The sequence below is a fragment of the Coptis chinensis genome, chromosome 9 (genome assembly GCF_015680905.1).
Source record: "Coptis chinensis isolate HL-2020 chromosome 9, ASM1568090v1, whole genome shotgun sequence".
NCBI lineage: Eukaryota > Viridiplantae > Streptophyta > Magnoliopsida > Ranunculales > Ranunculaceae > Coptis > Coptis chinensis.
In genome coordinates, this window is record NC_141464.1 from 19,344,390 (window position 1) to 19,359,686 (window position 15,297).

The 15,297-nt window shown below is 39.4% G+C and overlaps 1 protein-coding gene across 1 annotated transcript; it reads left to right on the forward strand.

Moving 5' to 3' along the window:
• The first annotated feature begins 8,728 nt into the window (after window positions 1-8,728).
• On the forward strand, window positions 8,729-9,469 carry LOC147475125 (uncharacterized). The gene has a single exon (XM_086585282.1). It carries the CDS (start codon window positions 8,729-8,731, stop codon window positions 9,467-9,469), a length of 741 nt encoding a protein of 246 aa, XP_086441408.1.
• Window positions 9,470-15,297: the final 5,828 nt, after the last annotated feature.

Genomic DNA, 15,297 nt, shown 5'->3' on the forward strand with positions numbered 1-15,297 from the left:
CTCGATGGTGGATATGAGTGGCGTGACTGACGAGTAGTGCTGACTGAAGAAGGGTGGTGCTTTTGACTGGTTCTCTGTGAATTCAGGTGCGGTCCATTAGTGTGGTGGTGGTCGACAGGTGATGTTGTTTGTTGGTGGTGGAGGAAGAAATGGTGTTAACTGTTGGTGTGGTATGTGGTGACTGATGGAGTTGGTGCTATCTTTGTTGTTTGTAGACAATGGTGACACTTAGAAGTGTGGTGGTACTGCCGCCTGTTGAAGTCGTTTTGAGCGGTGTTAGTGCTTGTGTGTAGAAGTGCTAGAATGGTGAACTGTGCTTGCTTCTACATCTCTAAAGCGTGCAGTGAAAGTGATGGGTTGTGTGTGCTTGAGGTCAAGCAAGTGAGTGAGTAGAGAGTTGTCTTTGTGCGGCTAGTGGTCGACTAGTGAAGATAGAGAATATTCAAAGGTGGTTTTCTGCGATTACCAAGATAGGAACAGGAGGTTGTTTGACAAAGCGTAGCGAAATGGAGCAAAGATCGAAATGGCAGCGAATAATGTAGGTCGTCGATGATGGAGAAATGGAAATGAAGGAATCGAAAGAGTAACGTCCTTAATATTGTAAGACATTGAGGTCGTACCGGGACGCGGATAGGTATACAATAGAGAGATCCAAGCTTGCTTCATAACGAAAGTCAGTGCACAAAGAGTGTTCAACGAAATGTGCATGAAGAGCTATGGACAGATAAGTCTTTTGTTATCCATTTTCTTTAAACACCAACAAATTTATTTCTAGTGAAGATGTTTTATTATACAAGAGCCAAATCTTGCCATTTGATTAAGGATTGTCTCTAGAACATGGTGGATGGGTGGGTCATAGAAAATGCATAAGTTAGACACACTTCTATGAAGAGTTCTTCAATGCTTTTACTGCTTAAAATCATGAAGTTCATGGAGGTTGGGACTGAGATCAAGTGCTTGGAGTGTCCGAATACGGATGGTAAGATGATTACAAAAAAAAAGTGAAGAGACATATATTGCGGCAGGTTTCAGGTTACAGAGAAAGAGAAAGATCCTCAGTACCACGGATGGCTACCTAAAGTGGACCACTATGTCCGAATCAAGCTTGGGGCAAAATGAGCTACCTCTAAGCCAAAGAATGGGGGGGATGAGCCCTTTGTAGACCGTTGTGTCTGAATCAAGCTTGGGGCAAAATGAGCTGCCTCTAGGCCAGAGAACGGGGGGGATGAGCCCTTCGTGGACCGCTATGTCCAAATCAAGCTTGGGGCAAAATGACCTGCGTCTAAGCTAGAGAACGGGGGAATGAACCCTTCATGGACCGCTTTGTCCTAATCAAGCTTGGGGAAAAATGAGCTGCCTCTAAGCCAAAGAACGGGGGGGATGAGCCTTTCGTGGACCATTGTGTCCGAATCAAGCTTGGGGCAAAATGAGCTGCCTCTAAGCAAGAGAACGGGGGGATGAGGCCTTCGTGGACCGATGTGTCCGAATCAAGCTTGGGACAAAATGAGCTTCCTCTAAGCCAGAGAGCGGGGGAGATGAAGCCTTTCGCGAACAAAATGTATAGTTTTACAGAGTGCCGAGGAGAATGGGATGAGACTCTTGCGAAGATGTTGAGTGTTACTAATTAGAGCGAAAGGGTTGAGACTCTTCACGGATATACTGTTGAGTTCTACAAATGAGAACGGAAAGGATGAGACCCTTTGCGGATACGTTAATGAGTTTTGTGAACGAGAGCCGATGGGTTGAGACATTTTGCTGGCATGGTGCGGAGTAAAAAGAGTGAGAATGAAGGGGATGAGATCCTTCATGGAGATGGTAGTGAGTTCTATGAAAAAGAGATGGTGGTTGAGGTTAGACACTCCGCGAACATGGGGGCAAGCTGAGCTATCCTTAGATATGCTTCGCGCTTTCCGAATGAAAGCAGAGGGGATGAGACCCTTCCTGGATACAATGTTGAGTTCTATGACAGAGAAATGAAGGGGACGAGACACTCCGCGGACATGGTTGTGAGTTATATGAAAGAGAGATGGTAGCTGAGGTCAGGCACTCCGCGTACATGGGGGCAAGCTGAGCTGTCCTTGGATATGCTTTACGCTTTCCGAATGAGAGTGGAGGGGATGAGACCCTTCCTGGATACAATGTTGAGTTCTATGTCAGAGAAACGAAGGGGATGAGACACTCTGCGGACATGGTAGTGAGTTCTATGAAAGAGAGATGGTGGCTGAGGATAGACACTCTACAGACATGGGGGCAAGCTGAGCTGTCCCTAGATATGCTTCGCACTTTCCGAAGGAGAGCGGAGAGGATGAGACCTTTCGCGGATACAATGCTAAGTTCTACGAAATAGAAACAAAGGGGACGAGTCACTCCACAGACATGGTAGTAAATATTATGAAAGAGAGATGGTGGCTGAGGTTAGACACTCTGCGGACATGGGGGCAAGCTGAGTTGTCCCTGGATATGCTTTGCGCTTTCCGAATGAGAGCGGAGGGGATGAGACCTTTCACTTATACAATGCTGAGTTGTATGAAAGAGAAACGAAGGGGACGAGACACTCCGCAGACATGGTAGTAAGTTTTGTAAAGGAGAGTTGATAGCTGGGTTGAGACATTTCGCGGGCATGAGGATTGAGTTTGAAGAGTGAGAGCGAGGGGAAGAAACCATTTGCGAATATGTGGGCAAAAGGATTGAGACGAATAAGGATACGCCGATCGAGATTCATCCAAAAAAGTACAAGGGGCAGCCATAGAAAGCATATTCCAAGTCACGAAGGAGATGAGCACACTCAAGAATAATATGGTGGTAAATTAACTATGTAGAAGGTGCATTGAGTCCGTCAAAGTTAGATATGGGATGCAAAACGCCGAGGACAAGTGGAATAAAAACAGAGGTCGTGGAATTCGAGATACATATAGTTGATAGACTGAGGATTTAGTAGACAAGGAAGGTCGTGGAATTTGAGATACAGACAGTTGGCAGACGGAGGATTTTTTTTATCATTTGCAGATACAATAATGAGTTCTACAAAAGAGAAATGGAGGGGATGAGACCTTTCGCAGACAAAATGTTGAGTCTGAAGAGTGAGAGTGAAAGGGATGCTTCGTGGATACGCTAATGAGTTCTATGAACGAGAGCCGATGGATTGAGACACTTTGTGGACATGATGATTGATTGTGAAGAGTAAGTGCCAAGGGAAAGAGACCCTTCTCAGAATGGTAGTGAATTCTATGAAGGAGAGTTAATAGCAGAGAGAGAATGAGGACTTCGGGGCACGCAACCAAGGAAGGTTAACAAGGAAAACACCGCGGAAGTAAAGCTTCTTCAGTCCCAGACTATCGTAAGAGAGATCACAGAGTAGAGATTATTTATTGCTGATGCTCGCAGAGTTATGGGAGATTTCTAAAAAGAACCATGGAAAAGAGGCTAGAAAGATAGAGAAAGTGTAATAAAGGAAAAAGGTTAGAAGAGATGTAGTGTACATACATATAACGGAAACCTACGGAGATCTGAGATACACATAGTTTATCGGCTGAGGTTGGAGAACTTGGGTAGGTAGTGCTGAAGGGAAGAGCGAGATGAGTGGAGGATTATAATACAATTCGTGGCCAACAAAGTCACAGGGTCAAGAAAAATGAGAGCGCAGAGTTCAAGAGTTCACGGACAAAGAAAGTAGGGACTGAGTACTTCATAGACATACGGTCCAGTAGCAGAGTACATGGATATGGAATGTCCTGAGGAGAAGAAGACTGCATACAGTCTCAGGATACTGTGGATATCTAGAGTTCAAAGAGAGATACAAGGAAGTTCGAGGACTTCTCGGGTCCGCCGTCATCATCGCCGCCGAACCCGAGAGGGAGCAAATGTAGTAGCCATTTTTATAGAGGGAGCATGTGTGTATTGGGCTAATGGATAGGGCCAACACCATAGTATGTATTGGGCCCAGAGAATAGGCCCAAGACCATACTATGCCCCATGAAGTAAACCTAGAGAGGGATATAAAAAGGAAGAGAGGAGAAGAGGAGAGGGGGGCTAAGAAGAGAGGGAGAGAGGGGTGAACTACGGCGGCTTGATCCCGAAATGGGTACATAGGCAACATAATTGGTGCAGCCGATCAAAAATAGAGCTTGAATACGAGTAAAGTTAAAAGTCACAGTAAAAGGATGCGACAATTGGCTTGCTGGACATTGGCAAAGGTATGTTTTCTCCTTGCGGTCTATGTTTATATAGAGTTTAGCATGCGTGTCATGTTAGGAACTGTCCGTTATTAGGATTCGGTGCATGAGAAAAGCTTGGCAGTAGTCGGTTTCTTACTCTTTAGAAAGGACGAAACAGAGAATAAGATTAATATCGAAAAAAAAAAATAGAGAATAAGACAAGGAAATATTGAATTGTCAAAGATTCCTTTCTCTCAAAATAAAAGATCTGTTTTTTTATAAAATGATACGGTGCGAATACTAACAGGGAAGGTTCGGAACACCATACCTGTTTCTCACCCGGTTTGGTCTGGTTCAACATGTTTGGCCCAGGTTGACCCGGTTGCTCCAGTCTGACCAAGTTTTCACCTGTTTGACCCGTTTTAGATATGTTTGACCTGAGTTTGACCTGTTTGAGTTGGGTTTGATCTAGTTAACCCGGTTTTTGAGTTGTTTGACTCGGTTTTCACCAATTGACCCGGTTTTGAAAGTTGACTAAGTTGAAAAAAAAAACTTTTCAAAAAAAACTTTTCAAAAAAAAAAATAAAAATAAAAAATAATGAATACTAGTATCATGGGGTTCTTACCCTCCAGTATGAGAAAATATCCATCAAGTTTTTTGTTTTCCATCGCACTATTGGCAACCACTTGATCGTTAATATCATTTCGGTAACTCCATTTGTGCAACATTAAATTTGTTCGCGAGAACAATGTCAATTTTTCCTGACAGCCTCACGGATGGATCAGCCTGAACTCATAGTGACAGTCTTTTCCAATTCGAGTACATGAACGTAATTGATTGATTGATTGGTTGAACTTGAATATCAGCATCCCCAGCATCCATCTATCTTTCATCTCCAACACATCTCTTATTTTCCCCAGCAATGTTTGTCTTTGTCTTCGTCCATCTTCTTTAGAATCTCCTATCCCCAACGGATCTTCTTGCTCTCCCCGGTGAGTTTTTCCTTTCGTCATTGTTTGGTTATCACCATTATATGAGAATCTTTAATCTAAGTTAAAATCATGAATGAATTGATCTATCCATTTGTTTTCACCAGTTTTCCAAAATGAACTTGAAAATATCAGATTTCAAAAAATTTGTCCCTTGATTTCAAAAAGTTTTTCATCCTTATCCATCACCATTTTTGGCATAAGTGCCTAGCCGAGGCGCCATTATCCCCGGTACACTCGATGTAATGTAAGACGTAAAATACACGCATTAGAAGGAGTGATACCTTTGGTTGACTACTGAAAAATGTAAGATGTAAAACACGCATTTGTAAAGTACGATACCATCCTCTCTTGAGTGACAACCATTTTCAATTGCGCTTTCATAAACAACTTGAAAAAAATTAAGGATTTCAAATATCCAGGGAAATGCCCTTTTTCAAAAATATTTTTCAAATGAATTTTCAAAAATTGCATGAGATTTTTGGCTAGAGCTTGGCAAAAATGGTTTGTCTCCATGGCTTTGCTGTTCCGTTCCAAGCAACCTCTACCAAAGAGGGGCAACTGTAGCCACCCCATTTTTGCACCCCAGGCATAATTCATTCACGATTTTGCCTTGAATTAAATTTGATCATATAAGGTGATTTACTTTCTAGAGTCTTCATTTCTACATCAAAATTCTTTCTTTTCATCTTCTTTTAGTGTCTTTAGACTCTCCTCATCATGTTCTAGCTATGGCTGAAGTTTCATTGCTTTCTGAGTTTTGAGCTGAAAATGACCAAAATGCCCCTGTAACCCTTTGGAGCCCAAATCTCATGTTTACCACTCTTTCTCTAGATGAGATTATTTTATATTTGAATTCCCTTTTAAAAATCCTTCGAAATGAGTACAAGCTTGCCTAGGTTCCTTTTGGATTTCAGAAACCCTAATCTTACCCTATCCTATCACGCTTGTGCTTGTTTCGGCGCTACAATATATTATTGGAGTAAGATTTCGACCCAAGGGTATTTTTAAGAGTTCATGGACCTTTCTAATAGATTCATGAACAACTTTTGTGAAGAAGAGTTTGCCTAATTTTGACCCGGTCAAAAGAACTTTGAAGTGTTAAGAAAATGGTCAAAATGGGCTTTTTTGTGGATTTTGGACCCGTGCTCGTGTGCTGTGGATCCAGCTTGAGTTGGAACTTTTCATTAGGGTTTCTAGCCCATTTTCAAACCTCCAAAACCTAGAGAACCTTCCTTATTTGTTTCATTTTATTTGATCCCTAAAATCAAGAATATTCTAGAGAATATGCCATTTTGGAGCCATGTTTAGAAACCCTGGATTGTGGGCTCATTGAGGACGTGTAGGGTTTGTTTTTTGGCCCTAATCCATCTAAAAGATCCAAAATCCAAGGGCCAAGATCACACCCCTTATCCCACCTCTTGAATTAAGGGCCAGATTTAGGAGGTGCAACCAAAAAGATATCAAGCCATTGGATTTTTCTTAATCAATACTCATCCATTGGATCAAACTCATTACTATATTGAAATACATCCCAAAAAACTATAAATATGGGACTCATTCACCTACAAAAAAGATATAGAGCTAGTATTTCGGAGTTAATAATTTGAAACTAGTTATTCAGAGCTAATAGCTTAGTAGTCTCATTTTCTTGAGTGTTCTTCTTTTTACTTTCTAGTTCATCATTTTAGGGTATAATTTCTTTAGTTTAATCTTGAGTTGAAGGTAAAATTTTGACTTTGAGGTTTTTCTAATGAAGTTCTTCGTGTTTTTCGTCTTGAGTCTCTTTTTCTCCTAGTTCAATCCTGAGTAGAAGGTCCATTTCACCAAAAGTTGTTTATTATCCCAAATCACCTGTTTCAATCCAAAAATCAAATTTGTCAATTCAAGATCAAGTTCATCATCATCATTCATCAACAATCAATCAAGATCATCAATCAATCGATAAATCTACAATCAAGTATGAGGCAACATTCCGAACAAGGTGACATCTTTCTTTTCTCTTTTATTTCATTTAGCATTGCATATTAGGTTATTTTTTTAGTTTTATTATAGCATATAGTTATTAGTCTTTAAATAATTTAGTGAAGATCGTCCAACTTGGTAGATGAATTTTCAAGCTTTCTTCGTTCGCCTATCTCAAAACATTACACCTCAATAGAAGTAAGGCTAGTTTTTACCAGGCGAGTGTGCGTGCCTAACACCTTCCCACATCGTACCTTGACTCCCAAATCCAATAATCATCTAGTTTCGAGGGCTAGTCCATCACCTAGGTTTTACTCAACTTTTCCTTAATAAAGTTTGTGGCGACTCTAAAATCAATTACATAGACCTAGGTACACATTTTTGTGCTTACAGATGGGCATAGAGAACAAAATACAAACTATGTCAGGATTCACAAGCCACTTTACAAACTCCAAAGATCACAGGTAGGCAAATAACTGAACATAGGCATGTATGAGGCACGAGATCAAATTGATAATATATCATTATGTAGAATATACAATTTTGAATGTTAAAGAGGGGAATGAATTTGTCTACCATAGTTGTTCTGTCGAAAAGCTAGAAGCGTAATGGGGGAGAAAAAATTTCAGTAAAGATTAAGTGCATAGGTTTAAATAAGACTACTTTCAATCACTAGTAGTTATATATAACTCGAAATAGCATTCCCTCTATATGTAAAGATTAATAGCATTGCTATTTCAACTGAATGAAAAAGCTAATCAACTGGAACAAAGAGAAAACAACATAGAATAAACAAAAGGAATAACTAGTAATTCAAATAAATCACAAACATAACAATGATTTAACTGATTTTAAAGATAATAAAGAACAAATTTTTGGTAGCTAAAGCAAAAATGGGGACCTCAAGTGGGAGAATGGGTGTTACTTAGTTTAACTAACATCTATGATCTTGTGATTCTAAAGTTTACCTCTTTTAGTCATTTTTAGTTGGTAGCTAATCTTATCTCTCTGTTTTTACCACTTATAGTAGCTTTTTGTTCAAGCAACTCATTGGCGAAAGAGGTTTCAGCTAGACTCTCGAGTGAACGGTTGAAATCTTGATCAAAGCTTTGTGCTTGCTCACTTATACTCCTCACAGAGATAGTTTATCCTTGAAACCTTCTCTCCTCTTTTAGCAAAGTTAAGGTTTTTTCATTGATAAACTGTCCTCGTTAGGTAAGGAATAAGATTTCTATAAGTGAGTAAATGTACCTCCTTTCTTTTCTTTCGGTTGGTTCCAAGCTTCTCACTCTAAATATAATCGGTTGGTGAGAAATCTTTTTTTCTTTTTTCTTTTTTCTCCCTGTTTCGCTGTGTTGGTTTTCCTTTTTGGTAAAATCCTCCTCAGTCGAGTTCAAAAAGGAAACTAATAGGTTTCTTTATTTTCTTCCTGTTTCGTTGTGCTGCTGTTCCTTTTTGGTAAAACCCTTCTCAGTCGCTGTGTTGGTTTTCCTTTTTAGTCAAATCCTCCTCAGTCGAGTTCAAAAAGGAAACTAACAGGTTTCTTTATTTTCTTCCTGTTTCGCTGTTTGTTGTTCTGTTTTGGTAAAACTCTTCTCCGTCGAGTTCAAAAAGGAAATATGGCTTCGGTTCCATTTGGTTTCAGCTATGAGAGACATTATAATTACCCGAACGTCAGTGGTATAGAGTCATCCAAACAGGGGGAACAAAAAAATCAAGATGAGTCCACGCCACATAATGACTCATATGCTAGTATCGCAAGAGGAAGAATGAAACAAATAGTGGATGTCTCCTCTTTCCCAGTTCCAACTAGAAAAGGAGACAAACCAGCTATCAAAATTCCTCTTGAAGTAGTCGAAAGGGATATAAAAGCGTGCAAATATGGGCTCATCGCTCGACTTGATTCCAGAACCCTCATCTTAGAATCTATTAGATTGGTAGTCAGCACTGAATGGAGTCTTACTAGAACAGTCAAGATATCGCCAATGGGGAAAGGATACATTCTATTTCGACTAGATAATGAAGTCGATTTCAACAAGATATTCTATGGAGGTCCTTGGTCTCTACAAAACCAATTGGTTAGATTCACAAGATGGACTCCTAACTTCAACATTGATACCCATAGGCAAACTTGTGGTTATGTCTGGGTTAAATTTCGAGGGCTTCCTTTCGAATTCTGGGAAGTGGATATTCTGATGAGTATGGGTAGAGGCTTAGGCAGTCCAATTCGAGTGGATATGAATTCCTTGGAAAGGAAAAATGGTTATTACGCAAGTGTACTGGTGGATATAGACTTAGCTGAGACTATTCCAAATCAAATATATGTGGAAGTTCCTGAGCTTGGTATCGAGTTTTGGTAAGATATTCGATTGGGTCCTTTACCAAAGTTTCGTAATCACTGCAAAATTACTAGTCACATGGTGTCGGATTGTAGAAGGGTTAATACTCACAGCGGAGACACAATACCTTCACATCATAACCTAGCGGAAATAGTTCAGGGAAATGACAAGGGGAAGGCCCCTATGACTTACAGAATCCAACTTCAAGCCATCCAAAAGCCAAAAAAGAAGACTTAAACGAAAGAACAAAGAAGCTGAATGGAGGCCTAAGATGGTGCCAGTGACAACAGTTACCAATGAGGATGTGGGAAATGGCACTTCTCCAATCCATCTAGGAGAAACTGTAGTTGAACCAGTTCAAAGTGATATTAAGTACTATGTCAGGGAGGAGGGAATTGACCTAGTACATCTAAGGCTAGTGCTATTTTTAAGGTGAAATCAGATCCCAAAATGAAAACCTTAATTGAAACCCTCACAAGAAAGATAGATGCCCTCACAACCAAACAAAAAGACCAAACCCCTAATCTTGTCATGAACGTAAATACCTCACCATGCAATTTATGTCTAAGCTTAAATCATATAGATGCCACATGTCCCTTGATCACAAACCTATCATCACTTCAGCCAGAAGAAGTATGTGCTTTCAATGTACCAAATGCACTATGGAGACAACTGTAGGAACCATTATTTCAGAATGAATATTTCTACAAACCGTGACAACCATGCACAGCGGAATTAATGGTTCTCACGATTTTAGATTGGAAAACATACCTTTAGAATCGGCTACTTGATATCTCTGATAATCTAATAGCTATGAAATCAACAACCTTTTGATCTTCTGTTGTATTCCTATACACAAAGTGGATGTTGTGTGGGCAATGATCTTCCAACCTCTTCTTTCTCACTTGGCCACTCTTACTCACAAAATTGGATCCAATTTCTAGATCTATTTTTCTTGAGGAAAACCTTGATTTTTCTTGTAGAAAACGCCGGAAAAGAGGTTTCTATTTATAGGCTACAACAGGGACCATGAAGAGAAATTAGGGTTGGCCTCTTGACGGGCTTGGGCTTCCCATGTTCGCCCAAAACACACGGCCCAAGTCCGTCAACAAATGGCTTATTCCACTAAAGGCCATTGTTGCACTACCGCCCTAATCCCAAATTACGTGTCAGCGTTTATGGGCTCCATATTATATGCTCGTTGATCTCCCAGTGTTTAAGATATCAAATGCCCATTGATTAAATCAAGTTACTGACAACTACATTAACCAACTTCTTATGTCCTTGAGTAGTACCACTCAACCTCATTGTCAAATCGGATCAAATCCACCTGCAGGGTTTACATGACAATCTTTATGAGCTCCTCAAGGGGATATCATCAGCCCAACTTCTTGCAGGACACGAATTCCTTCTATAATCAACAACACACCTTACATACAATGTCATTATCCAATCCATCAAAGTTTGTTGATTCACAAATGAATCTCACTCTTTGATGATTTAATGCAATGTACAATGCACGTAAGTGCCCATTATTATATCCGGATTAAGAGGACAAGCATCCATAATAATAGAGGTGTTTGTTCTCTTATATAGTCAGTATAAAGAGAAACAACCTCACTTGGTCCTGTTCAGTACACACAAAGTGTACTAGTGTAATCCTATAGTCAAGATAGACTAATACCAGATTATACTACAACCATACCAATAGTTTGTCCAAATCCATTTAGGTTGTGAACGTTTACTTATACTTTATAAGGTACTGATGATATGATCTTCTGTGTGCCCACACCATATCATCTACAACATAAAGTATTAGACACATGCATATAACTAATATCATATATAATATGCATAACATTTGCTCATATGATTCTCTTTTAGCAAGAAAAAAAGAGGCAAGAAAAAAAGAGAGAAAGAAAGGGTTGGTAGATCGTTGCCCACACAACGTCCATTCTAAAGATAGGAATACAACACATGATCAAGAGGTTGCTGATTCATAGATCTTGGATTCTCAGAGTTATCTTAACCGATCTAAAAGGTATCATTTCTAACCAAACCGTGAACACCTTTATTCCGCTGCACATGGTGTTTCGTGGTTCGTAAATCATTCGGTGAAACCATAACGGTTCCTACATACACCATCAACTAGCGTCCAAACAGATAAGCCTACTGAAAAAAAGCTATCTGTCATGCAACAACAAACCCAAATCCTAGCATCCATGCAACAATCTCTGAACTTGTTAGCCCAAGATAAAACCCAGAAAGGTATGTTCCCAGGTTAAGCTATTCCTAATCCTAAACCGACAAACACAGCCTTTGAAGCAACAAGTGACGTGAAAAAAGCTAGAGCACTAAAAACACTTTCTTAATCATCCCATCTACGAGGATTGACTACTATTTTCCAATGTATTCATTTGCCATTCAATTCCATCTTTTCCTTTAAGGGGATACAACAATAAGGTAACCGGACCTTAGTCCACAGTATATCTTGCATATTCTTTGTAAAACACTTTTTACTCGTCGTTGGAGTAAGTGTAAACCTATGGAGCGAATATAAAAATTTTCTTTTCTTTATTTTACACTTCTTTTTCAAAAATGTTTATTTTCTTTGTCTTGCTAATGATAGATTCTCAATACATCAATAGTTACGTGACTTTTCAAAACGGGCAATGGATTTTACATAGACCAACTCCTAGAACAACGCAATCTAAGGGCGGTTTGAGATCAACTTTGCTTACTAAGGGTCGCCTTTTTCACCGAGCTATTCAATTGGGTAAGGACATTCCATGTCTTGCGCAGTAAATCCCCCAACTAGCATAGCTGAAGCTCTGTCTATCTAGATTGAGTTCGCCACAGAGCCGACACGAAAGTTACCTAAGATTATCGGTTATTATTTATTTTCAAGTAGTAACATCTAGAATCACATCTTTTGAGTACGAGTTTCTTAAAATATCTCTCCATTGTTTTCAAAACCAGAGGATATAAAAATGGAAGTTATACACCCTGAGTAACCAAAATGATACCGGATTAACGTATAATTTTATCTTCTTGATAAAACCTTTATACGGATAGAGATATATTTTGAATGAGAAAACCAACCAAAAATATAAAAAAAAAAAAAAAAAAGAGGGCATCTTCAAACGAAAATTAAACAAATAGAGTAACCCAAAGTGATACTATTCTCTGTTTAATTCTATCTTTTGCCTCCACCTCTCTATTTTGTCTCGAGAATCTGACGTTCAAAGACTCAAAAAATTTCAAATTTTCAAAATTTTCCTTTCTTAAAAATCTTTCTCTTCTCGTTTAAATCTTTTCCCCTTCTAAATCTCTCTCATTTCTGAAAAACTTTTCAAAAATGTCTTCTGTAGCATAGAAAAACCCTCCACCTAGCAAGACTAGATGGATCAGTTTCAATGATCGTGTGCAAGCACTTTCTAGAGAATTGTAGCTTAAGATATGGACAAATATACCGAAAATCATTCCTAGTTTAGGTAAGAGTTCATACGCATGTAAGAGACGAGCTATGAGAGAAGGCTAGTGCTTGAACTGTCAAACACCAACTTGCCCTGGTCTTGAACCTCATAATAATTCTATTTATAAAGTCTATATATGTTATCCCCAGTGCATTATGCTTTCGGTCTAAGAGAGTAATCTAGCCATCTGGTTTGGATTGACTCAAGTTTTCAAAAACTTCCAAGTCTTAGGGATCAAACTTAAAATGACCCACCTTTTTTAAAATTTCTGTCAAACTTATTCAAAACCCAAAAAATTAATTAAAATTTTCCTTCTGTTATCTGTACATATTTCCATACAGTTCCTGTACAGTTCTTTCCATCATCTATTTTTAATCTATTGTTGGATGTGAGTATACCTTATAACTTTTTCTTGCATTCATACCTCCACCAGCTCATGGAAACTCAGGGTAACATTATAGCGGAACAGCGGACCATCAGAAAGGAATAGCAGTCCTTCCAGCAAGAGCAGTGATGTTTTCAGCACAGTGTCACTAGAACACTGTAGAGCATTAGAGACGTGCTCCCGTGCAGTGATAGACATGCTAGGTACCGACGTCAGCAAAGAGATGGATCTTCTAGACATCAAGACGAGTCACGCATGGATTCTGACTAGGATTCTCCCTAGTGTCCGTATAGTTGGATTTATTTATTTTTCTGTTTCTTTCTTACGTGTATGACATAGTATCCTATTTTCGAAGCTAAGGTTAGAACAATTAAATTTCATATCCTGTGAGAATCTAGCCAAAAGCCTCATCTAAATAATTATTGAGTGATGACACAAAGGATGTCTAGATAGAAAGACCACATGTCCACTTGCTTGATCACCACGCCATATCGTAAGAGAGAATTTAGGCCCTTTTTGGATCGATATAGCCAAATAAATATTAAAATCCCAAAAAGATAGTTTTTCTTTAGTTACTCCTCTAGAGCCTTCACCTTTTCTAAAAGCATTTTTATTCTTCACCAAAAATTCCTAACTCATTACAACACACAATAAAAAGCTTACCCAGCTAATAAGTTGAGAACTTGATGGATATCAGAAAAAGAGAAGAGATGACTGTAGGGGATTTTTTGAGTATCCCCTGATCCTCCTCTGTGCCTTGTGATTCAGGAGCCTCGTTCTTGACAGAGAAGGGATGAGATGATATAAAGTTCAAGGCTGAACCGCCTGGCAGCTGCCTACATATCTCTTTGTTTGTTTAGGAGAATCAAACCCTATTTTGCATAGTTCCTAAGAGCGAATCCCTATGGTTTATATAGGAAGAGCTTTGAGAGTCCTAGGGTTAGGGCTGTCTTCACCGCTTGTGAGTTCCTTTCCATCTTTGGACTTTACCTTCCTATTAGGAATCCTCCCATTATGGAAGTCTGAATCTATGCCATATCTTATTAGAGGTAGGTTTCCTTGTTGATCATAATGTCCCATCGTACATGGGAAAATTATATCTAAAAGGTAACTTTTAAAGATATGCCATCACGATTCCTTCCTTATCATCAAAGATCGCCCTCTTCAGTTTCCTTCTGTTCAGGAACTGTCCATATTAGTTCCTAACGACTTGGAAAACTGTTATGCTTAGAGGGTGGTCCACATACCTAGCACATGGCTATTGATCCGATGGTCCTCATCTTATTCTAGACATCTATAGTCCTGGGTTATTTCCCATACACGTGTCATCTATCCAATGACGGGAAATCCCCCTTACAGATGCCCCCTCTCATGCCATCTAGCATGTGGGCGCTTGAAGCGACACTGCTTTTGGCGCAAGAATCTTTTTGCTAAACAGTTGTTGGAACTGCTTACGTACTCAACTAATTAAGGCTCTAAAAAGACGGCTCAAACAGAGTTATTTCCCAAAAAAGGTAATGATGGAAGTTCTATCCCGAAAAGACGCAATGCTTGGGCTAATTATAAATGTCCATATTTTCCTACTAGAAAAAGAGGTAACCGCAAAGAGAAGAGTCATATGGCAACTTCCAGTGATGTTGTGACATCGGGTTTAGTTCAAGAGCCTCTCTGTCGGTGATGATTGTGTGATCAGCGGTGGGAGTCCCTATATTTCCTCATGAACTTCGGATGTTAGCAATATTAAAAGGAAGTCGTCCAATCGCTCAATGGATTCAAAAGAAAAGAGTGATCTCGCTCTCGCTTCATGTTGCCCCCATCTGGTAAGAAAATGAAATTTTGCTCTCACGAGTGTGAATGAAAAACACTTTTCAAGGTTCTGTGAGTATTCCCCATGGTGGTAAGTCTTTTGAGAATTTGTTGTACCCCACTAGGTCAAGATCTTCCTATGGGTTACGGATGAGGTGGTGACTATGTACCTTTGACTATTG

What these genes read in the sequence shown, in the direction of transcription:
- LOC147475125 (XM_086585282.1), top strand. Translation starts at nt 8,729, where the DNA reads ATGGCTTCGGTTCCATTTGGTTTCAGCTATGAGAGACATTATAATTAC.